The sequence below is a fragment of the Balaenoptera borealis genome (genome assembly GCF_965194805.1).
Source record: "Balaenoptera borealis genome assembly, chromosome: 19".
NCBI classification, from domain to species: Eukaryota; Metazoa; Chordata; class Mammalia; order Artiodactyla; family Balaenopteridae; genus Balaenoptera; species Balaenoptera borealis.
Window position 1 is genome coordinate 16,956,402 of NC_138878.1, and position 25,808 is coordinate 16,982,209.

The 25,808-nt window shown below is 41.5% G+C and overlaps 3 protein-coding genes across 7 annotated transcripts in view; all 3 read right to left on the reverse strand.

The window, feature by feature from the left end:
* TANGO6 (transport and golgi organization 6 homolog) overlaps positions 1-11,066 on the reverse strand; it is a 178,982-nt gene extending 167,916 nt beyond the window's left edge. For 2 of the 4 annotated variants that reach the window (XM_082369796.1, XM_082369798.1), the window contains exon 1: positions 10,563-11,066. In XM_082369796.1, the coding sequence (XP_082225922.1) occupies positions 10,563-10,680 (118 nt within the window). In that variant the 5' untranslated portion in view covers positions 10,681-11,066. The remainder of the gene's footprint in view (positions 1-10,562) is intronic. The other 2 variants (XM_082369795.1, XM_082369797.1) reach the window with 2 other exon arrangements.
* HAS3 (hyaluronan synthase 3) overlaps positions 1-25,808 on the reverse strand; it is a 229,423-nt gene that overhangs the window by 193,368 nt on the left and 10,247 nt on the right. The gene's annotated exons all lie outside the window — the stretch shown is intronic.
* CDH1 (cadherin 1) overlaps positions 15,153-25,808 on the reverse strand; it is a 76,579-nt gene continuing 65,923 nt past the window's right edge. For both annotated transcript variants that reach the window (XM_082369806.1, XM_082369805.1), the window contains 5 exons: positions 24,006-24,230; positions 23,277-23,507; positions 20,417-20,547; positions 18,594-18,737; positions 15,153-16,928 (listed from right to left, as the gene is read on the reverse strand). In XM_082369806.1, the coding sequence (XP_082225932.1) occupies positions 16,719-16,928; positions 18,594-18,737; positions 20,417-20,547; positions 23,277-23,507; positions 24,006-24,230 (941 nt within the window). In that variant the 3' untranslated portion in view covers positions 15,153-16,718. The remainder of the gene's footprint in view (positions 16,929-18,593; positions 18,738-20,416; positions 20,548-23,276; positions 23,508-24,005; positions 24,231-25,808) is intronic.

The window sequence follows — 25,808 nt, forward strand, 5'->3', positions numbered from 1 at the left end:
ACTGGGCCCGTGAGCCACAACTACTGAGCCTGCGCGTCTGGAGCCTGTGCTCCGCAACAAGAGAGGCCGCGATAGTGAAAGGCCCGCGCACCGCGATGAAGAGTGGCCCCCGCTCGCTGCAATTAGAGAAAGCCCTCACACAGAAACGAAGACCCAGCACAGCCAAAAATTAATAAATAAATTTATAAAAACAAAACAAAACAGGGATTCTCTGGTGGTCCAGTGGTTAGGACTCTACACTTTCACTGCTGAGGGCGCGGGTTCAATCCCCAGTTGGGGAACTAAGATCCCACAAGCCACGAGGTGCAGCCAAAAAAGAAAAACAAAACAAAACAAAAAAAATCAATACTCTCTGGAGGACTATAACAGAATCCAGAGTTTCAACAGCATATCCTACACGATGTCCATTATACAATCCAAAAGTTCTAGACAGATAAAGAAACATGAAAACATGACCCACCTCAAGAGAAAGACAATCAATGGAGACTGATCCTAAATGACCCAGGTGTCAGACTGAACAAAGACTTTTAAGCAGCTGTTATAACTATGTTCAAGGATATGATGGAGGGACTTCCCAGGGGTCCAGTGGTTAAGACTCTGCACTTCCACTAGAAGAGACATGGGTTTGATCCCTGGTTGGGGAACTAAGATCCCACATGCCACACGGCACGGCCAAAAAAAAAAGGATGTGATGGAAAGTACTCATTATGAATGAACAAATAGGGACTCTCGGCAAAAAAGTAGAAAGTATTTTTAAAAACCCACATGGAAATACTAGAATTTAAAAATAAAATACTGAAATTTTTTAAAAAATCAATTGATGTACTTAACAGCTTTGAGATGACCAAAAAAAAAAAAAAAGAGTGAACTTGAAGATATATCCCTAGAAATTATCCAATCTGAACAACAAAGAGAAAAACATTTTAAAGAAATAGAGCCTTAGGATCTGTGAACAATATCAAATGATCTATTTGTAATAAAATAGATAACTAGAATAAAAGGAGAGGAGAGAAAATGGAGCACAAAAGGATTTGAAGAAATAATGAATGACCAAAAATTTCCAAAATTTAGTGAAAAAAACATAAATTTACAGATTCAGTAAGCTCAGTGATGCCCAATCAGGATAAGTAGAAAGAAAATAACATCTACACATATTATAGTCAATTGTTAAAACCAGAGATAAAGAGAAAATCTTGAAAGCAATGAATGCTAAAAGATAGCAGAAAAACATCTTTAAAGTGCTGACAGGGGGGAAAAAACCTGTCAACTCACTCTTCTATATCCAATAAAAAGTAACCTTCAAAAATGAAAGTAAAATGAAGACATTTTCAGAACAATGAAAACTAAGATAACTGACTGCCAGCAGATCTGGAATACAAAGAAATGTTAAAGAAAGTTCTTCAAGCTGAAGGAAAACAGTACCAGATGGAAACTTGGATCTTCAGCAAAGAAGGAAAAGCATCAGAAATGGTAAATATGTGGGTAAATATAAAAGACTAATTTTTTCCTCTTAATTTCTTTAAATATATGTAACTGTCTAAAGCAAAATTTATAAAATTGTATTATGGGATTTATAACTTACATAGATAAAATAAACATGAAAACTACAGCATAAAACCTAAAAGGGGTGGGGAGCTGTAAAAGGACCCTTATAGTTGCAAGGTTTTTACGAGTTCTGTGAAGTAGTACAATATTAATTCTAAGCAGATTGTGAAAAATTAAGGATGTACATTGTAATCCCAGGATGACTACTAAAAACATAATATGAAAAGGTGGGTTATGGTTATAAAACCATAATAAAATGCTGAAAATATAAATGAATTCAAGCAGCAATAGACTTCAAAACTAAGGTTAATATATCTTCTAAGAAAGGATCAAAATGCAATTGATGGTAACTAAAAGGGTGTTCAACAATGCATTATTTATAATAGTGTAAAATTAGAAATACATGTTGAGTAAATTATGGTCTACCTGTATCCAACGTACTATGTGTATATGTAATATTTATTTTGTTTATTATTGTCTCTCCACCAACTAGAATAAAAACTCCTTGAGGACAGGGATGTTGCTGTTTTGTTCACTGCTGTACTCTTGCCTGGAACAAGGCCTGTCTGACACACAGTTGCTGTTCAAAATAAGTAGTTACTGAATGAATGAAAAATGGATTATTTGAAGCCATTAAACTATGTTGAACATTATTTAATGACATGTTCACTAAATATATTCTAAAGTGAACAGAGTATGAAACACTACATGGGCAAAAGATATGAACAGTTTACAGAAAAAGAAATGCAAATTGCTCTTAAACATGAACATATGATCAACCTTGCTCCTAAGAGAAAAGTAAATTAAAACTATACTGAAATATCACTTCCCATCTATCAAGTGGCTAAAATCCAAAAGTTTTTATAACACATTTTGTGTTTTACAGAAACACACACTCTCATACATGGCTGGTAAGGGGCTAAAATGGTACATCCCTAAGAAGAGAAATTTGGCAATATCTAGCAAAACTACATAAGCATTTAACCATTGGCCCAGCAATCCCTCTTTTAGGAATCTATCCTAAGATAGATACACAGGCAAAAATGCAAAGTGACATATACACAAAGCTACTCATTGCCATATTGTTAGTTAGGCAGCAGTAGGGGAGGGATGGGGTTGAATCAAAGTGTGCTTTGTTTTGCAGAAACTGACTGTTAAATCATTAAATCTCAGAAAGTTCCAGATACCAGCTGTCCTAAAAAGGTTACAACACATCCAACAAGATACTACAGTACAAGCAAACACCCAAGTACCTGCTTGCTTGCAGTTTTGGGCAACCTGGAGTAACTGCTGCCTCATTATAATGCTTATGGATGATCATGCCTGCCGTTTCATGAATATGCATGCCCCCCAGGCTTAAACCTTCCCTGGTCCAGTGGTTAGGGGAGACAGTACTTTGAGAACTACTGTAACAAAGAACAAACCTGACTCCATACTGGAGCTATTCCTTTAGCTCTAACCTTTGTGCTCTGTTGTCTGTACTTAGTTATGCTGGCTCTGCACCTTTGTAAAAGAATGTTGCCTATTGCCTGAAATATACATGACAGCCTTTTCTCAATGCTCTGCCTCCCAGGCTTGACCTTTAAAGGTATAACCCTTTTCCTTTCACATAGAAATAAAAAGTTGCAGAAGAGAAAATAACATTTTTCTCAGTTGGAGGTTTATAGGAACATCATGACTAGACCTATGTGGACAGCTGCAAGAATGTGGGTCTGGCCAGCACCAAGAAGTCTGAAACAACAAGCCACACCCTTTCCCCTTTTAGTATAAAAGAAGCCTGAATTCTAACTCAGGTAAGATGGTTCTTTCGGACCCCAGTCCACCATCTTCTCAGTCTGCTGGTTTTCCAAAAAAAGCCGCTATTCCCTGCCCCAACACCTGTCTCGATTTATTGGCCTGTCATGGGAGAGCAGTGAGCAGTAAGAGCTTGGACTCAGTAACACTATCTCCCTGACTCCTTACTTGTCTTCTGCTTTAAGAAAGTACTTGGGACTTCGCTGGTGGCACAGTGGTTAAGAATCCGCCTGCCAATGCAGGGGACACGGGTTCGAGCCCTGGTCCGGGAAGATTCCACATGCTGCGGAGCAACTAAGCCTATGCGCCACAACTACTGAGCCTGTGCTCTAGAGCCGGTGCTCCACAACAAGAGAAGCCACCGCAATGAGAAGCCCTCGCACCGCAACAAAGAGTAGCCCCCGCTTGCCACAACTAGAGAAAAGTCCCTGCACAGCAACAAAAACCCAATGCAGCCAAAAATAATAAGTAAGTAAATAAATAAATTTATTTTTTAAAAAAAGTACTTGGTGTGTTCACTGGCTAAGCACCCCAAGCGGTGGACCCACTGAGTCCAGTAAAAGTATTTCTTACATTAACAAAAGGCTTAAAACAACCCAAATATCCATTAATAGAGAATCGATGAATAAACAGTAGCATATCCACATAATGGAATACCCTGCAGCTGTAAAAGGGAAAGAGGAAGACTTCTGTGTACCACTATGCAGTGATCACTAAGACATATTGAATTTAAAAAGTAAGGCGTAGGGGGCTTCCCTGGTGGCGCAGTGGTTGAGAGTCTGCCTGACAATGCTGGGAACACGGGTTCGAGCCCTGGTCTGGGAGGATCCCACATGCTGCGGAGCAACTGGGCCCGTGGGCCACAATTGCTGAGCCTGCGCATCTGGAGCCTGTGCTCCACAACAAGAGAGGCCGCGATGGTGAGAGGCCCGCGCACCGCGATGAAGAGTGGCCCCCGCTTGCCACAACTAGAAGAAAGCCCTCGCACAGAAACGAAGACCCAACACAGCCATAAGTAAATAAATAAATAAATAAATAAAAAGTAAGGCGTAGAAGAATGTATACAGTATGATAACTTTTGTGTTACAATGGGAAGGAACATGAAATATATTATTTGTTTTTATTTTTTAAAAAAGCAGTGGAAAAACAAATTAAAAATTAACTAAAATGAGTTGTCTATAGAGAGAGGGAGAGATCAGTGGGGAGGAGACAGGGATGAGTTTTAGAGTTTTCCTTTTGGAGCCCTGTATTTTTTTTCATAGTTAAAAAAATTAAATCAAAAAGAAAATTCAAAATATTCCTAAAAATAAAAAACAAATGAACCTAATCTATACTTTATGTCCAAGGTTGCCAAACTACAATCTACAGGTCAAATCAGGCCCACCACCTATTTCTACAAGTAAAGTTTTATTGGAACATAGACATGCTATTTATTTACATATTATCTTTGGCTGCTCCCGAGCTACAACAGCAGAGGTAAATAGTTGTGACAGAGACAGTATGGATCACAAAGCCCAAAATATTTACTGCCTGCTTCTTTACAGAAAAAGTGTGCCAACTCCTACTCTAAACCAAGTTAGCAGCACAACCACACAGAGAATTATTTCAAGTGACTTGAAATATAGAACTTTGTACATCCTGAGGACAAAAGCAAACAAAAATCCCTTAGAAACAGCAGGTGTGTTGATGATAGTAATGTAGGATTTGTTTTTTAAAATATTATATGCATGTGTGAATATATTATATATGAATATGTAACTATATATTTGTGTGTATATATATGAAATAAGTAAATAACTACATTAATTTCATTAGGAACCAATATTTTCAGATAAGAGAAAAAAATACAAAGATAAAAATATAAAATATAGTAAAGAAGAATGGCTAGGTGGACAAATACATGTTAAAGAATCTAGGTCATGGTATACAAATTTTCAAGGTAAAATTCCTTCAACTTTTCTATAAGCTTAAAATTTTTCATAATGTTAGGAAAAATTTAAACTCTATAATATTTCATTTTAATTGGGAATATCAGTACGAACTCTCGATTTGTTTTTTGTCTTCTGAAAATCCACATATTTCCTAGTTCCAATCATTGAAAAAGCCTGGAAGCAATGACACTTCAGTAGCAATAAATGTCACTAGTGTCTATCTTGTGGTCTCTAAATATCACTTTTTCTTAAAGAGATTTGTTTTCAAGAACGCAGCAAGAAATGTATAAGACAAGTCTGAGATATCTTATGCCTGAAAGCAAAGAAGCAATCAAAGACTACTAGGGTTACTAGGGTCACATCAAAGAGTCCAACAGCCAACCTGAATGGGTCCCACAGGCCACAAATGGAACAATGAGAGTATCAAGAGTAATGAGTACAGGACTTTCCTGGTGGCGCAGTGGTTGAGAATCCACCTGCCAATGCAGAGGACACGGGTTCGAGCCTTGGTCCAGGAAGATCCCACATGCTGCGACTAAGCCTGTGTGCCACAACTACTGAGCCTGGGCTCTAGAGCCCGCGCGCCTACAGCCTGTGCTCCACAACAAGAGAAGCTACTGCAATAAGAAGCCCTCGCACCGCAACAAAGAGTAGCCCCCACTCACCGCAACTGGAGAAAGCCTGCGCGCAGCAACAAAGACCAACGTGGCCATAAATAAATAAATAAATAAACAATTTTTAAAAATAATGAGTACAATAACTGAAACATGTATATACAAAAATCTATTCATAATAAAACAAAACAAAAAAAATCACTCCATTGGCTACCTTTGGAGACTGCTGAGACACTAACGTATTATTCTGAAAACTGAACAATAAAAGAACAGAATGAACCTAACTTTATTAAAATATATACATGTGTGTGCATGCGTACACACATAGAAAAAGACCTCAAAAGCTATACTTCAAAGTATTAACAGTGATAATCTCTGGATGGTAGGGTTTTGGGTGATTTTTCTTTTTTGCTTCATTATGTTAAAAAATTTTTTCCACAGTGACTATGTATTGTTTCTGTACTAAAAACATATTTTAAGGTTATAAAACAGTATGCAGTATATGAGATCATTTTTGTAAACAAAAAATATATATAATTCCCAAAATGTAATCTCTGGATAGTGGGATTAAGGTCATTTTAATTTTCTTCTTTTAGTTTCTTTAATATTTTTTAAAGCTTTACTACAAGGAATATTAACTACCTCTATGAAAAGAAAAACGAACAATAACACTTTTTTTTTCAACATAGTGAGAATCAGAAGAGTAAGATTTTTCCAATATTTCTCTAGGACTGTTCAGGGCAAGTGTTCTGACCCACTGGCATGAATATCTGGTTTGTTTGGGTAATATATACCTAAAAAGGAAATGAGTGCTTTCATAGCTTGTTGCCACTAACCATTAAGATCACTAAACAATCTCTAGGTGACCTCCTGTGACTTTATAAGATGTTGGAACCCAAACATGGGACACAAAGAAAGTGACTTAAAACAAAAGCTATTAACTGTTTTCCAAGAGCCCCTTAATAAAGTAGTCTCCTCTGCCCTCTACTGGTGACAAAAATAAAATCTACTTGAAAATAAATAAGGCATTCTCTGAGAGCAGCAGTTCTCAAAGTGTGGTATAGGGTCTCAGGTTTTGAAGCCCTTCCCAAGATTCTCTCAGAAAGTCTACAAGGTCAAAACTATTTTCATATTAATACTAAGACATTATTTGCCTTTTACGCTCTCGTGCTCTCTTGAGTGTACCAAGTCTGAAAAGTTCACTGATATGAGTTCAGATTCATTATAACTAACCTTTTAAGAAATTACCTCTTGTTGAGTTTTAAAGAGGAATAGACACAATTATCTGAAAAGATGATGGAAATCGCCTCCCTTTCCAACTACATACCTATGTGAGTATAGATTTTCTTCATTTATTTCAATCAAAACAACCTGTCATGACGGATTGAACACAGAAGCAAATACAAAAATCCAGCTCTCTTCTAATAAGACAGACATTAAGGAGATTTGCAAAAATGTAAAACAATGCCACCCAAATGTAAAACAATGTCACTCTTCCTGCTAAGTTATTTTATTTTGCAAAATACATTTTTTTTCATTAAAAATGTCATTATGTTAACATGTAACAGGTTACTGTTATATTTAAATAAAGTTAAAAGGTTTCTCTTGAAGTCTTAATTTCTAATACAGTAAATATTGATACACATAACCCACATAAAAGCTCTTTTAAGTCCTCAACACTTTTTAACAGTGTTAAGTGCTCAAACCAAAAAGTTTGAGATCTGAGGCCTTAAAACAATGTTTTCCAAATTACAGTCATATAGCACGTCCACGATTTTTGCCATTTATCTGAGTACCAGGTGTCTTCTTAGCTTTACTTGTTTATTTCTTCAAATTAAATCATTTTTTAAACCTAAATTAGTAATAGTTAATATACTGTCCTAAGGGCTTGGTGTATTTAATTCAATCCTCACACCAACTCTGTGAGGTATGGAGTATTATATTATTATTCTTGTTTCCAGATGAGGAGACTAAGGTTAAGCTATTTGCCCCAGAGCATATTCAACTCTGGCAAGCTGGCTCCAGAACCCAAGCTCTTGATCACTACTCGATGCTTTTCAGCCTCAAAATATTTCTCTACCTACTGCCTAAAACCATCCGTATCACACTTTGGGAAATGCTGCCCTCATAAACAGTATTATTTATTCTTCCCAATCACCAATGTAAATGTCTATGCTTTGTGACATTTAAAAGCAGACTTCTTAATCTGTGCAGTAGTTTTTATTAAGTTCAAAGTACAAAGCAATATGGTGTGCAAAAATAAGGGTGATACAGCTTCATTATTTACAAATCACCAAAATTTCCAGCCCCCCACCACCACGTAATTCAAATTTAATGACAGAGTTCAACAAATATATATTTAGTGTGGAAAGTTATTTTAGGAAAACTACTGTTGAGATGACCTCAAGCAAAACTTCACCAGAACTGAAAAACCCCTTTCAAATTCTGCTTAACACACTTCCTAATAATGGAAGTGAAGATGTTATTCTTATTTGCCCCATAATTGAGAACAGAAATGGAAGGCAGGGGAAGAGAAAACACTTAATGCTGTAGAACTTTTGATGGCTCAAAAGGGAAAGACTTGGTTTCTTCCCACCTGGACTGAAGCCTTCTTTCTCTTGTAGCCTTCCCCAGCCCCATCCCTGGATAACTCCTTCTCTATCCAATTGCTACCTGTACCATCCATTCACCAATAGTATTATCCTGCCATGTTGAATATCTTTGGTCTATATGTGGAGTACCATCTCCCCAAACAAACAAGATGCTTGAGAGCACAAGTCATTAAATTATATTTCTACCTCCAAAAGCACTGAGGATAGAATACTACATACAGTTGACTCTCAGTAAATATTACCTCAAAGGTAGTCAAAGGCAGATGAAAAGACGTTTAATCTAGCTGGATATAATTTTAGCAAATACTTTAATCTTGTCTCAACATCCTCTGTCCATTGGGAACATTTGAATACTTATTATGCACAGGTATTTTTTTAATTCCCTTAGCAGCTGATATGATAAAACAGCAGAAAGATTCACATAATATATATTAGCCTGTCTGTGCAAAATAATATCATTTTACCAAGTTACTTAAATTATTCTTTTTCAAATAGGAATGCTTGAATTCTCCTAAGCTAAATGAGTAGATGTATGGAACTCCACCACATACTCTTTGAGAGTTAAAGAGGGTCTTCCGATGAAGTGTATATGCTTTGTGACAGATGATTACTTCCAGACTTTTTAACTTATTTATTCCTGTTCTCAGTCATGTTCTAGACAGTTTCAGTTACTGGACAAGTAACCTCTCCATTAGCAAGTTAAAATTGTATTTTGCACAATTTTAATTGTATTTTAATTCTTCATTTGGGCAAAGTAGTATAGTTACCATACTGCAGTTGAAGGTGTCTGAATTCAAATCCTAACTCTATCACGTAGGAGACTGGCATTGTGCAATTTCTAATGTACCTGAGCCTTGGTTCCTTCATCTGTAAAATGGAATAGAAGTAATACCTATCTCATGCGATTGTTGTGAGGAAAAAAAGATACATACATAAACAGCACACTATAGGGACTGACACTTAGCAGGCACTCAATTACTCTTATTAATAACTTTTTTTTTTGCCTGCACCTCACGGATTGTGCGATCTTAGTTCCCCCACCAGGGATTGAACCCGGGCCCTCCGCAGTGAGAGCGCTGAGTCCTAACCACTGGACTGCCAGGAAATTCCCCATTAATAACTTCTTTTCACTTGCCGCAATTATGGTATAATGTTTTGGGAGTTTTCGTAGTTTGGGGGGCGGGGGGGGGGAATCTCAAAATCTGAAACTGGGAACATCACCTTCATGTACCTTATTTTGCTCACGCTACAAACCCCTTCCTCCAAATTATACGCTCTAATTTATAAGTAGGGCCCTACTTCTTGCGTATCTTTCTCAAAGCTCCAGATAACATCAGAGGCTCCATACTGAATAATCTGCCTTGGTCTGAGAAGGGGGTTCGGCAGACCTAGGTTCTAGGCTCTAGGTTCGTGTTCTGCCTCTAATTTGACCATGTGATCTTGGTCAGGTTAATCTCTTCGGTGAGCCGTGGGCGTCCTCAGCTGTAAAAGGAGAGTGCCCAGGCTACACCACTCCCAAGGTCCCTTCTAATTCTAAATTGGGAAGATCTTATCAACTCACCAGGAAAGATTAAAAGTGACTGTAAATCCCTAAATCCTCGCCCCAAAACACAGCTCAAACGTCACTGCTTCCTTTTTCTGGACTCCTTAGCACTTTGTACGAATCTCTAGTGTCCACATCTGACCCTGCGCCCTCAAGAGGCTGGGCCCTCTCTGAGGCTGTGTCTGCAGTCCCCTTACAGGGCTGCAGCAGGGACGGCTGAAATCAGGCACCCGAGATGCTTAACACAGCGCCTGGCCCAAGGTAAGCGCTCGAGATATTGTACTTGGTTAGTATCAGTATTCAACGGACCCCAGCCCTCCCTGAACCTCGGTTTCCGCAAGGGTAAAATGAGGCTGGACAGACCCTGCCCAAAGCCCCCAGGTGCGGGGCTGGGCGGCCTCAGGGCCAGAGGGGTCCCGGGGAGGGCCTGAGGGGCGCAAGCCGCGGGAAGAAGGGCAGCCCTGGAAGACCGCTGGCCCTGAGAGTCCCGGGTGCAGCCAGGCGCCGAGATCCGTCCTCTCACCTCCCGGGCTCAGCAGCAGCTTCAACGCCTCCAAAATCCGCTCCAGACCACACGTTTCCAGAACCCCGCTGCCCGCCGTCTGGCAGAGGGCCGCCATGACTGGAGTGGGACGCGCCATATGCGACCTGCGCAGGCGCCTCGGCGGACCGGCGTCGCCGCCACGTTGAGCGTGGCCGAAGCCCTAGGGGCGGGGCCCGCGGCGTGGGGCGGGGTCGACTTGGTTGGGACAGCGACCTGCACGAAGAAATCTTTTCTCGGGCCACCTGTACTCCCCGGGGGCGGGGGAAGTAAACATAGCTAACACAACTTACCTACATGCACGATTTCAGAAACAACATGTTTAACCTCTATATAATGAAAAAGGATGAGAGAAGTAGTTTAATTATGACATAATATGAATTTCAGTATGAAAATATTTGAGTACCGGAACACTGAAGGTCATAGTGAAGCAATCAGTTGCTGCACCTTCTTATAATTAAGTTTGGGTATGTAAAACAATATTCAACCGTTGAATTTCTTCATTAGTGATATTTAAAAATAAGTACTGGGGGCTTCCCCGGGGGGCTTCCCCGGGGGGCTTCCCTTCCCCGGTGGCGCAGTGGTTGAGAATCCGCCTGCCAATGCAGGGGACACGGGTTCGATCCCTGGTCTGGGAAGATCCCACATGCCGCGGAGCAACTAAGCTCGTGTGCCACAACTACTGAGCCTGTGCGCTAGAGCCCGTGTGCCGCAACTACTGAAGCCCATGCGCCTAGAGCCCGTGCTCCACAATGAGAGAAGCCACTGCAATGAGAAGCCCGCGCACCTCAACGAATAGTGGACCCCACTCGCCGCAACTAGAGAAAGCCCGCGTACAGCAACGAAGACCCAACACAGCCAAAAATAAATAAATAAATAAATAAAATTTTTTTAAAAAAATAAAAATAAGTACTAAACACATCCATTGTGAATAGCTACAAATATTGTTATTGATGATATAATTTCTTAAATGGACTCAGTTCCCAATAAAAGCTCGATCTTGGCCCTATTTACAGGCATTCCTGGAAAATTCAACGTCTATTAAAATCGTGCCCCATCAAAATTGAGTTAATATGTAAAACAGAATGCGTTGGAGATTTATATCATCGAAACAGGTTTTCACCTACATGAATCCTGGTGGGACATTCAAAAGTCATGTTGTCTGAAAGGCATGCTGCAAATCCAGGACAATGCTTCTGAGAGCAAGACTTTAGCACGCCTGCCTCTCCCTTCACTCAGTCAGTAATTTCTCCTGTCATTGTCACAACCAGCTCCAATACCCACTTCGTGAAACTGCTCCCAAGAGGCTGTCCTGCATCTCCTTGAGATCCCCTGAGCTAACCTGAGTTCATGACTGATGACTGCTCTTCAGCAGTTAGCTGCTGGAAGTCTTGGGAAATGGGATGTGCTCCATATGCAAGACCATGCATGCCACTGGGGGAGGACATTGTTCATTTAACTCTTCTCAGTGAGTCAGGCCCCCTCCAGGTCACTCCCATTTCTCTGGGCTCCAGCCCTATTCCATCAGCCATTTCCTACTCTCTAGAATGAGAAGATAACAGAACCATTTTCAGTAGGCTATCTTAGGGAGTTAAAAGTGATACTGCTCTCAAGTATTTAGCAATGTCTGCAACAGAAGGGATGCTTAATAAATTTTACCTGGATCTACCTCCCCATCTCTTCCTCAAATAAAACCTGCCAAAATATCTATAAATTGGAGGAACATTTTTGAAGCGGAAATAAATGACCTACAAAATTTCCTAGCACTCTTTTCATTATATCCCACCCTAGGTTTTGTCAATAGACAGTTTTTCAATTATGTGTGGACACAAGTTCATTTTGGGGAAAAAAAATTTTAAGGTCATTTCAAGGTGTTAAACATTTAGCAAAATGGGTGTAGGGCATCATGTGGGAAAGGCCCACCCCTCATATTTGTGGGGATTAGTGAAAAATACAAATGGAGGCCCTCATACCATATGTCTAAATATTTCAAAGTATAAATCAAACCAGTAGACAATATTTTATTAAAATATTTTCTATCCTCCTACCTTGAAAAATACACCAGGTTTGAATTGAGGATTCTCAGTCTTCACCTCAGAGCTCCATACCGGACATGGCTATATGGGAAGAGCCAGCCCCCCACCTCTGGCCTGACCCCTTTTTATTCTCACTAGTGTCTCCATCCTGCACACACACATGCAGACACCCCAGCCTGGATGTGCACATCCAAGCTCTGTTCACACACCTCCAAGAAACTACCACTTGGCCTCCCTAGGGCTAGGTGCGCACACACAGGGATCATGGTGCACCTTCCAGAGGGCAGACCAAGTGAAGAGGCCCACAGAGCCCTGGAAGCAGACTCAGGGGTGGCTGGGCAGGAAATTCGAGGGTCCCAGAACCTGGAGGGTGGTGTGGGAGGAGGGTGAGGTTTTGGAGTGAACAAGCCTGGCCATGGGGAGGGGCATGGTGGAGGAGGCCAGCTAGAGCATGGACCCAGGGCTGGGGCCTTCCTAGCCTAAGCCTAAGGGCAGTACTGATGTGGGATTTCCACAAGTTTAAGAGGGTTCCCAGAACTGAGACTCCTTTATACCAAAGCATTATGGCACCAGATTTTATCTTTCAGGCTCCATAGCCTCAGATACCACAAAGTGATGTGCATAATCTTAAAAGCAATGTCATGAAGAGTCTATAAAATTTTTTACAGCAAGAAAATATATCCCACATGGAACACTGGGTGCATTTTAATCCGTGTAATGGGATGTTAGAGGAGTGCCTAGGGCCTATAAGGCTGTAATTAGGTCCTGCGTCTGAAAAAGAAGCATTCTCAGGCTTCTCCAGGCCTAAAAAATTATTCAAATGGGCTTTTAAGTACCCTATGTCCCAAGAGTCCAGTATTTACACTCACAGAATTTTAGTTTGTAGGAATTAAATGCTGGTAGCCCCTTCCTCAGTTTGCTCTGGGCAGCTTTGTTAAAAAACAGAAGTACAGCTGGGAGATCCCCTGGTAATATGCTATTAAACATCCATCACAACCAATACCCTCAAGAGCTACATGGAGAGGGCGCTGCTTCTCTGCAATGAACCATATGGGGTTGTTCAAGACACACAAAGAAGTCTGTATTGATGTAAAACATGTTTAGTTGATTTGAAGTTAGCCAAGGGACCCAACCTTGTCAGGAACTTTAGGGTCAGCAGCCGAACAAGCGATTTAAGCAGGCTGGGGGCTGTTTGCCTCAACCCAGACCTAACAAGCCTAAAGCATCCAATAGTTATCAATGGCTGTTTTTATAGAAACAGAATTCCCATCAAAGACTCCAGCAATTGAAGGTTCTTATAGGTTCTTATCTTCTAAAGTCACATGTGATTACTGGAGTGGTTGCATTCCATTTTCCATAATTGACCCCCACGTTCTTTATGATATTGTATATACACATAATGGAATATTATTCAGCCATTTAAAAAATGAAGTTCTGGGCTTCCCTGGTGGTGCAGTGGTTGGGAATCCGCCTGCCAATGCAGGAGACACAGGTTCGAGCCCTGGTCTGGGAGGATCCCACATGCCACGGAGCAGCTAAGCCCGTGCACCACAGCTGCTGAGTCTGCGCTCTGGAGAGAAGCCACTGCAATGAGAAGCCTGCGCACTGCAACGAGAAATAGCCCTCGCTCTCCGCAACTAGAGAAAGCCCGCGTGCAGCAACGGAGACCCAACACAGCCAAAAATAAATAAATTAATTTTTAAAAAAACTTTTAAAAAAATGAAGTTCTGATACATGCTGCAATATGGATGAACTTTGAAGACATTATGCTAGGTGAAATAAGCCAAATTTAAAAGGACAAATATTAAATGATTCCACTTATTTGTTTGGGATGATGAAAAAGTTCTGGAAATAGAGGTGATGGTTATACAACATTTTGAAGGTACTTAATACCACTGAATCACACACTTAAAAAAGTGTTTAAAATGGTAAAATGTTATATTTTACTACAATTTTTAAGTCTACCAAAAATAGTCATACCCCTCCAGCAAAGGAAAGTTGCAAGCCCATACCAAGATTTCTCAACAGCAGCACTACTGATATTTTGCGCCTGATAATTCTTTGTGGAGGGAGGCTGTCCTGTGTGTTGTAGGATGTTTAGCAGTGTCCCTGACCTGGACTTGATGCTGGTAGCACCTCGCCAGTCATGACAACCAAAAGTATCTCCAGAAATTGCCAGCGTCCCCTGGGGGAGGGGGCCACAATCTTCCCCAGTGGAGAACCACTGCCCTGTACTAACTTTGCTGACCTACAATGTTATTTGAAGCCCTGCTTCTTTCTATCCCTCGGCACAACCCACAGTAGCCACCTGACAAGGAGATTTTATTGGTTTCACTACATGCCACATGGATGGATATCCTTCAAATAAAGTGGCCTTAGGTGCACAGTTTCCCCGCTATTCTGCCCCAACAGAATGACACAAAATTCAGGGGAAGTCATTTTAATATGAAGCTTCTTGCTCCATGTTTTGAATAAGCTCACCTAACCATTTGTCTGTCTGGCCTGGAATTGTGTAATCAAATAAAACAAGTTTGACAATGGTGTAACAAAATTCTTTAATAAAATTTATAAAAATGAATATTTAAGAATAATTTTTCCACCTTGAATTGTTTTCCTTTTCCCAAAGAAAATACAAAATTATCAGCACCCACACACATATACACTCAAAACTACAGTGACATTCTCTACACAGAACTACATTAGAGTTTAAATTGCTGAAAAATCAAGACAGTTCTAAGAAGTGGTTGCAGGGATGGGTTTTTCTTCCAAAAACAGCTGATAGGGAAGCAATTTAGATAAAGTTCTGGTCTATGGTTGTCAAAAGTTTCTTAAAGGTTGCATTTCAACTAAAAAAGGATCCAAATTAAGGTTCTCCCTACCCTCACCTCCCTTTGCTAACACCCTTTCAAGGAGTGTTTTCTTCCTGCTCCTAAGAAAAAAAAAATTTTGGATTTTTAAAACATTCTGAAGTTTTCATGCACAGTTGGAATTTGGGGCAAATGTGTCCAGACCAGCCAGCATTTTCTATAGACATCAACAAAAGCAGGCACTGGGGATTCTGTGCTTTGGGTACAAACCACGGTACAAGGATCCTGGCAGGAAACACGTGTTGAGATTCCTCTACTCTTTCAGAATTTTCAGGGCTGGAGGTAGAGCCACCTCAACCGTCTTCAGCCTCAGTTGGCTCAATTTCCAGGCTCAGTGACAATCTCCCCTGCCATCTCCACAGCCACTTTTCACATTTCCCCTCTGCTGGGATGAGCCAGCTTCTGTCTTTGGCTGCAGCACTTCAGGCACTATTCTGAGTCCCGGAATATATCACTCTTTTGTTTTAGGGAAAAATGAACATTAAAAGTTCAGTGGCACCTGAAAACTCACCACCTTTTCTGGTCCAGGCTCCCTGTTTAGAACCAAAGCACCCCATAACGACATTCACATAACAAACACTCTTACTCAGAACAAGTAAACTGGATAGATGCCCATTTCAAGTTACGTGTTCAGGAGATGGAAAAGGAAAAAACCGTTAAAAGGTCTTAGGAGTACACAATACCCAGTCAGCATACAGCCAGACTAAGACATAAACCTCTTTCCCTAAAAGAGCCCAATAATTTCTGCATCAGAGAAATGTAATAGAATTCAGAGGAAGTAAGAATGGATATTAGAACATGGGACACCAGTGCAGTGACGGGAGGAACAAAAGCACACAAATTAATTTCTTTATATCTACAATAGGGAAATTGACCCCTCACCTTCCTTTTAAAAATGAGACAAAGCCCTTAAGGAAATCTGCCAGTTGCCAGCAGAACCTTCTGAGGCTGAAGCTACTCTTTTGAAATATTAAAATTTGGGGGTCTTCTGGACATCGTCATCATGTAAAGAGTGATGAAAGGGAAAAAAAGATTCATGGAATAAGTCAAAATCGTTCTAACACACAGATTAGATCTATAAAGTGGAAATCATAACTATCCTATCACTGATCACGGGTCTCTTCTCCAGAAACATATCTCAAGTGAAGGGAGCTGGAAAACCACCAGGAATACTATTCCCGCATTTCCCATCACATGAGTGTAGGGACCCATCTGTCTCATCGGTCTTGAGTCCCCTAGTCGTCCTCGCCGCCTCCATACATGTCCGCCAGCTTCTTGAAGCGATTGCCCCATTCGTTCAGGTACTCGTAGTCCTGGTCTCGGTCTGACTCCGAGGAGTTCAGGGAGCTCAGACTAGCAGCTTCGGAACCGCTTCCTTCATAATCAAACACCAGCAGAGAGTCATAGGGTGGGGCGGTGGGGTCACTATCCGCTGCCTTCAGGTTCTAAAGAAGGAAGACAATAGGATCTTTCATTGAGAGGAATCGCACACCTGTCATCTTAGGCAAGATGCCTTCTTTTGGTGCGTAAAGCCAAGCGTTACGGCACAACAATGAGACCGTCCTGCAGAACGCCAGGAGCACTGAACACCAACAAGGGAAATGTAATACATACTGGAACGGAAGATGGACATGATACACTGTTAATGAAAAGAGAAAGTATGCAGAATGTTTTCCCCCTAAACGAAACTGGTAAATTATATGTAGGCAGGGGAGATGAGCACCAACCCATCAGGATGGAAAGAGACTAAAAACAATGAGGACAGTCCTACCAGGCCGCACAGCCTGCATTTCAGCCCGAGAAGATCTGAAAGGATGAATGCCAAACTGCTAAATTAACTTTGGTGATTATGGTCAGGGGAACTGAGGGAGGACTTGCACATTTTTTCTTTATATACATTTCCATAATTTATATTTTTTAAATAGCAAACATTTTATTTTTGTAATTAAGAAATAGCTATAATCAGATATGATGATACACAAATGAATGTGAATGGAGGAAAATACCTGAATCCAGATGTATCTGAAAGGGATGGTTTAAAGTGGCCCTTCCTGTTCTCAGTTTTCTCTAAGATCCAGTGCCTAGAATGGATCTGGCTCGATCACTTCCAACACTGCCGTGCTTTATATAGTCCTTGGTGACAACAACTCCCCAGGGAAGCTAAAGCAAAACCTGCCCCCCACCGTGAAGACTTGCTGAAGGCCACTGGACCATCAGACAAGCCCTGAAAATCATTCCAGCAACTGAGCAAGTAATCAGGTAACATAGTTTAAGGAAATAGATCCCACTGGACTATTATTATCTTACTTGGTTCTTTGCTTAACCCCACCAGTTCTTCCTCATCTTACCCTAAGCTAATTAACTTAATGCCTATTTCCCATCTTCCCTTGCATATATGGACAATCCTGGCCAATAACATGTAGGATGAACTTCCTTCTTGCCTAACAGTTTGCTAGAAGAAAGTTTTTGCCCTCTGCTCTGCCCTCCCTACTTCTTGACAGGAAAACAGGCTCAAGGCCTGGAAGTGTGGCCGCCATCTTGTGATCATAAAGCAACAAGGATGAGAACAGGATCTGCTTAGATCATGCAGCAGAAAGGTAGAAAAGGGTGATGCACCAGCCTAGACTGCTTACCCTCGTCTTCTATTTGCATGAGGTAAATCTACTCATATCTATTTAAGCTTCTGGTATTTATAGTTGAATGCATTTCTGATATATACAATATGGAAACTATTTTTCTGGCCCTCAGGTAGCCTTGTGATACACATTTAACATTACATTCCAATGTAATGCAGGGAAAGAGAGACCCATTAGTGAAACGAAACTGAAATCTACTATGAATCTCTTTAGTTTCATTTCTTATTCTATTAAATCTTTTCAAGCAAGTCTTGGTTTTGCCATATGAACTCTACAAATTCCCTAAGACTAATTCAAAGTGCTATTAGTTCTGAAATTTAGATGAAGCACAAATCAAAAAACAAATAGGGCTCAGGGGTGAAAACATGGTAAAGGAAAGACTCTAAAGATTTTTTCTCACTTTTGACACAACTGCTCCTTTCCAAGTTTAGAGATGAGTTTGTTGTGTCTTGGCTTTTGACTCTGCTTACTTACTTCATCAATAAAGTTTCCAATTTCATCAGGATTGGCAGGTCGGGGTCGATACTGGGGCACACTCAGGAGGGTTGGCGCCACATCATTGCGAGTTACTTCAGGCCGAGCATCCAGGCCCCTGTGTAGCTGGCTCAGGTCATAGTCCTTTAGAGAAAAAGGTAAAAGCATAGCAAAGAGTAAAACAGAAACAGTCATAAACACAGGGTCATATTTGGTTTACAGACTATGGTACTGGCTAAGGCCTTAACAGTCAGCTGTATGATATCTACAAGCATGTGCCAATGTAATCTGAAATGGCAGCTGGTTTGTTTTTTTTTCTTTTCTGAAATGGTAGCTTTCAACCTAAGAGTCTCCAAATAGCACTGGAAGGAAATATAGCATAAAAGCCTTGTGAGGAACATTTGTGGGTACAGATGTAGACTGTTTTACCTTATTAACTTTTCATAGGGTATGATTATTAGATTATTATTCTGCAAATATTCACTCCTTTCCCACCCTATCCTCTGTGAAAAGAACAGAAATCCATTAATGTAGGGCTATGCCATTTGACTTGCTTTGACCAATGGGACATTAATACATGTGACACAGGCAAAGGCTTTAAGTGTACTTTGGTCTTACCTGCTGGGACAAAGAAGATAGGAATTACATGCAACATTCCTGGACACAACTCACAGCACAGAGCCATCCAGCCAAACGCAGCCTATATCAGCCTAGCCCCAACCAACCCACACATTCTTCTGAGCCTAGATGCCATAGACCGTTTGTGTCCCCCCTAAATTCACATGTTGAAACAATGTGATGGTATTTGGAGGTAGGACGTTTGGCAGGTGATTAGGTTGTGACAGTGTATGAAGCCTTCAGGAATGGGATTAGTGCCCTTATAAAAGACACCCAGAGCTCCCTTGCCCATTCCACCACATGAGGACACAGTGAGACAAGGGCCATCTATGAACCAGGAAGAGGGCCCTCACTAGGCACTGAATCTGCCAGCACCTTGACCTTGCATTTCCCAGCTTCCAGAACTGTTGTTTCTGTTGTTTATAAGCACCCAGTCTATGGTATTTTGTTACAGCAGCCCGAATAGAGTAATAGCTGAGACCAGCAACTGTCCCAGCTAACCCACAAACGCATGAGAAAAACATGCTTATTGATGTGTGCCACTGACATTCTGGGGTTGCCTGTTATACAGCATTATTGTGGTAATAGCTCAATAATACAGGGTAAGGCAAACTCAAAGGAAACAAAATATTAAAACAGATCAGTCCTCGTGCTCTGCAGCAAGAGAAGCCACCACAATGAGAAGCCCGGGCGCCGCAACGAAGAATAGCCCCCGCTTGCCACAACTAGAGAAAGCCCGCGCAAAAGCAATGAAGACCCAACGCAGCCAAAAATAAATAAATAAAATAAAGTTATAAAAACAACAACAACAACAACAAAAAACAGATCAGTCGCTCTATGTCAAAGATAATTTGAATAAAGTTCATGTCCTGGAAATAGCAGTGAGGAGAGTAGGCTCTGGAGTCAGACCACCTGGTTTTATTGCTTCCTAGCTCTGTGACTTTGGGTAAATTGCTTAACTGCTCTGTGCCTCTGTTCATTCATCTGAACAATAAATAAATGTTAGCAATGTTGTATTGATGATGATGATGGTGGTGATGATGATGGTTAATGACAACATCTATTTTCTTGGGTAGATGAAAGGTCTTTAAAAAATTACGCAAAGTGACACAGAGCTATTTCAAATGTCTGTCTTCCCCTAATCATTGCTTCCTCCAAATAAAGAGATTGCCATTAAGCTTTCTCCCATGGTTTTAAACACCCACCTGGTCTTCTTCTCCACCTCCTTCTTCATCATAGGAATAAACGTTGTCCCGGGTGTCGTCTTCTGGGGGCAGTAAGGGCTCTTTGACTACCCTTCTCCTCCGAACAAGTAGCAGAAGCAGCAGAATCAGGACTGGAGTGGGGAAGAGAGAGATGAGAGCCACAGGTCAAGAAGGCCATAAGCAGCAGCTGGCGCAGAGCACCACTGCCTTGCAGACCAGACAGATGGCTGTAAGACAACTCACATGTCTTCACATCCCTGAGGTTAATATATGCAGCACTACACAGTGGACAATTACATGAGAACTCAACTGTGGTCTTTAACTGGACCTTAAACCAATCAGTCATTTCCCAAAATCTGGAGCAAAGTACTCTAGGCAGCAGAAATGGTCCAGGCAAAGACTCCAAGCAGACGGGTGTGGTTAAGGAAAGACAGGGTCAGCGTGGCTGTAGCAGGATCACCAGGGGAGAAAGAAGGGGAGAGGGGGTCAGAGGGGCAGCAAGGACATGCGGACCTCTGGAGGGACTTTGGCTTTGATTCAGAGTGAGTTGAAGCCACTGAAGGTTTGTGAGCAGGGCTGGGTCAGCCTAAATGTGACTAACACATGCATATTATTCTTATTCAGTTATGGGCGGGGGGGAGTGGGGCACAGACTATAAAATCGCCTGGTACACAATGAAAAAACACCAACAAATTTTAAAATTAAAAATAAACAAACAGCAAAAAAAAAAACAAAACAAAGCACTTGGTATATTCCTTATCTTCTCTTAGGATAAATCATGTAAGCACGCTTTAAAATCTATTTTCAAGGTTTTCATCTGATCTTGGGGGCTATGTCCAGGCTATATACAATTAATATTTAATTTTTTAAAAAATTAAATAATTTATTGTGAATGGGAAAAAAATATGATTCAGTGTGTTTTCTAACTTATAGGTCCTTATACCCAAGTACCTAGTGAAGCATCACTGCACTGAGACAGGAGGTGGCATACACTTGCAAGTACCCAACCTACCTGTTTCTGAAATCAGAAAGATTCCAAGATCTTATCCAGATAAACAATATAACCCCCTGGACCATGACTCAAGAACAGAAATACTGAGTGAGTTCTTGCTATGTGGGCCAGGCCTGTCTTGGCCCTGAGGACACAGCACTGAAAACAGTGGAAGCTGCAAACAGCCCCCATCCCTGTGGAGCTTAGGGCTGAAGAGCCAGAGGAGGGCTATCGTTTCCAAAAGGATGCTTCTTATCAAACATTACTTAAATGTTATGTAAGGGAAAGTAACGAAAACATGGCATATTGTTATCCCCTCAGGAAGCACCACCCAACTCAGCTGTCCTGAAACCCCCCAATCCCCGGTGTCGGAGACAAATCCTGCACAAAGTAAGCAACCAAATATTGGTTGACTACACAAAAACCTTCATATCCTCTTGTCTCTCTAGAACATTCTTTAGACGCTTAATTTCGATGTCTGCCCATAAGGAACAAGACATTGGAAATCTGCACACTGGCATTGCTTCTGCTGTAAATGTTGCACATTTGAACATTCCGAAATGTTGTTCTCAGCCCCTGTGTCTAATGAAATACACCCATAGCAAAGTTAGATAAAATATTGACTTTTTTTATAGTAGCTTTAAGTATAACTGCATGGTGGCAATAAAGCCATGTGAATCCTGGAGGAAGAAAGGTCCAGAAAGTTCACTGAATTGTAAACAACTCTCTCCTTCCTTTTCAATTTTGAGAGGATGCAGCAGAGGGCAGGAGCTAAGGGGACACACTGCAAACATTTCCCGAAGGCCAACAGGTAATCCCTTCTTCAATCTGTTGAAGCAGCAGAATCAGTAACACTGCTGAATCTAAACTGAAAGCCCCCAGGTGGTCCCATTGCTCCCCTCTAAGGACTTTCTTCTACGCCAGCAAGGTCGGCCTCTCTGCCCTACAAAGTCCGTCAAGCCTTCCTCTCTCTGTGCCTTCGCTGGTGTGGGAACCACCACAAATGGCCCTCTGGCTGTGAGGATTCCCCCAGTCCTGTGGCCCAGCTATCCTGTCTTCCACCAAACCTTTCTCAAGACTCAATCAACAGCCTCCTCGTCTGACTGCAAGGACCTTCGTGACCTGAACCACGTGTCATAGCTCCTAATGATAAAAAAAGCAACAACAACACTATCTTTGAGGTTTTCTGACTTGCCTGCCACCAGCTTTTAGAAACCATAACAGCACCTGTGTCCACCCTAGGGCTCAGTCTACAGGTAGGCTCAGGTGATATTGGTTTTAAGGACTGTGCCAGAAACTGCCAAATTTTCCCCAGTAACCTTTTTCCCCTTCATCCTTTGAGTCACTGATACTCACTGTGCACCCCACACTCCACCCCTACTCTCGGCACCAAGTTTTAACTGGACATATGGTCACCCGTTTAGAGTGGGAGGTTCCAGGTGTGGCCGTGTTTGGGCCGGTGGGATGTGAGTGAAGGTGATATGCTCAGTTTCCAGATATGTGCCTTCCACTTCCTCTACACCCTCCTCCAGGGTGGGATGTGGAGGAGGTGGTGGTGAGCTGGCACTGACCAAGGCCTCGCTGCTCCGAGCGTGGTCCAAACACCTGCAACATCGGCATCACCTCAGAGCTGGTTAGAAATGCAGAGGCTGAGGCCCCACCCCAGACCTACTGGCTCAGCATTCTCATATACGGGTGATTTGTGTACACTCAAGCTGGAGAAGCACTGCCCTCAGAGGCTGAAAGAACAAAATAGAAGGACTGGGCAGCCTTCCAGTCTTGGACCACTTACCCCTGAAATGCTCAGTAAGAGAAAAACCTCCCCCATTTCAGAAGGTAGAGGCTGAAACACTTGCCAGCTGCACTTACTCAGAAAAGCAAGAATGCCTCCAAGAATCCCCAGAATGGCGGGAACTTGCAATCCTGCTTCGGCGTAAGGCCTGGACTTCCTACAGTTGCTGACGACCCCTTCACAGTCACACACGTGCACATCTAAGGTGGTCACTTGGTCTTTGTTCTGGTTGTCTATGAGCTTGAGATTGATTTTGTAGTCACCCACCTCTAGGGTTTTCTTTGGCTTAAAAATCAGAGATTCATGTTCTGGAGGAAGCAACAAAAATGAGGGGATCAGGAGAGATAAAAAGTTCATTCTAGATTAAAATTATTAGGGAACTAGAGACATTCCAAAGCTGAATGAAGATAACAGCTGCTTGGGTTGTAGATTATTGGGCAGTATGTCACGGACTCAGACACCAGAAACGCAAAGGGATCTTTGGTTCAATGCCACAAATGTAGAAGGGACAAGGAAACAAGCCTTAAAAGGGATGACAAGTGAGGAATTCCCTGGCAGTCCAGTGGTTAGGACTCCGAGCTTCCACTGCTGGGGGCCCAGGTTCGATCTCTGGTCGGGGAACTAAGATCCCACAAGACGTGTGGTGCAGCCAAAACAAAACAAAAACAACAACAACAACAAAAAAAAACAAACAACAACATAAAGGGGGTGACAAGTGGATATTGAGAAGGGAAATTCAGAAGCGGGAGGCGCGAGGGAAGCACGGGGTCAGAGCAAAGTTTCCAAAATAAGACTCAAGTGCCCACCTTGGTCATTGTACTCAATGGTCCAGTTGACACTTGCCCCATGTGTTAGTTCTGCTGTGAAGGGAGAAGTGTTGGGGGGAAGATCAGGATCAATGATGTTGATGATATAAGGCTGTGGATTCCTCTGGCAGAAGTCCATGTTCCGAGGTTCTGGTATGGGGCCATTGTCATTCACGTCATCGAGGAATAGGAGCAGGGTTCCCGTTCCAGTAGCAGGTGGAGAACCTAAGAAAATACACAGGAAATGTCACAGCTCAGGACCACTGATGAATCCCTAGTGCCTCCCATCAGACTGAATCCAACTCTTCTCCTGGCTCTTCAGGGCTCCCTCGCCAGGCCCCACCCTGCCCACAGAGCCACCCGTCCTGCCGGTTCCAGGCCATCCTCATTCCTGGCTGGGCAGACCTCTGACATGCCTATTCCCCACTTTGATAACAATTATTCAAGTTATTCCTCACACCAAGGACTCCTTCCATCTTCACACATAACTTTATTCATCCATTAAATTTTAACATCTCTATGCCAAGGGATGGAGGGAGGGAAGGAATGGGAGTTTGGGATTAGCAAAGGCAAACTATTATATATAGGATGGATAAACAACAAGGTCCTACTGTATAGCACAGGGAACTATATTCAGTATTCTGTGACAAACCATAATGGAAAAGAATATGAAAAAGAACATATATATATATAGCTGAGTCACTTTGCTGTACAGAAGAAATTAACACAACATTGTAAATCAACTATACTTCAATAAAATTTTTTAAAAAACACAACTTTTTTAAACCACTCTAAGAAGTCCTCCTCACCCCCTACTAGTTCTCCTTCTCTGAACTTCTAAGGCTTTAAGATCGTTATCAAAGGATTGAGCCTTTTACAATTGCCGCAAGTTGCTTTTCAAATTAGATTCAGAGATTTATACACACGTCTGTTTGTATTTCTTTTACATCCTGACATAGCACTTGATAATAGAAAAAGTAGACCCTCAAGGAATCATCATCATCAATATTAGTATATTGCAGGGAAAAAAAACCCAGAGGAATGTATCTCAAACCCATAAATATTTATACCTGGGCGGCTATAGTGATTATTTTTTCTTTTTACCTCTGAAAATTATGGTTAAAAGAAATAGCATAAAACTTACCATTTCAACCATTTTTAAAGTGTACAGTTCAGTAGTGTTAGTATAATCACATTGCTGTGAAACAGCTCTCCATAATTTTATCTTACAAAACTGAAATTCTGTACCCATTAAACAACTCCCTATTTCCCCCTCCAGTTCCTGGTAACCACCATTCTACTTTGTTTCTATGAATTTGACCACATTAGTACCTCATCTAAGTGGAAACCCATAGTATTTGTCATTTTGTGACTGCTTTATTTCACTAAGCACAATGTCCTCAAGGTCCATCCACATTGTAACACATGACAGGATTTCCTTCTTTTTTAAGGCTGAATAATATTCCATTGTGTATGTGTATACCGTATTTTGTTTATCCATTCACCCATGGATGGATCTTTTTACTTATCATTTGAATTTTCTTGTTTTAACAATGAGCAAGTATCATTTAAAATTCTTTTTTTTTTTAATTTATTTATTTTATTTATTTTTGGCTGTGTTGGGTCTTCGTTGCTGTGCACAGGCTTTCTCTAGTTGCGGCGAGCAGGGGCTACTCTTCATTGCGGTGTGCAGGCTTCTCCTTGTGGTGGCTTCTCTTGTTGCGGAGCACCTGATCTAGGCACGTGGGCTTCAGTAGTTGTGGCTCGCAGGCTCTAGAGCGCAGGCTCAGTAGTTGTGGTGCA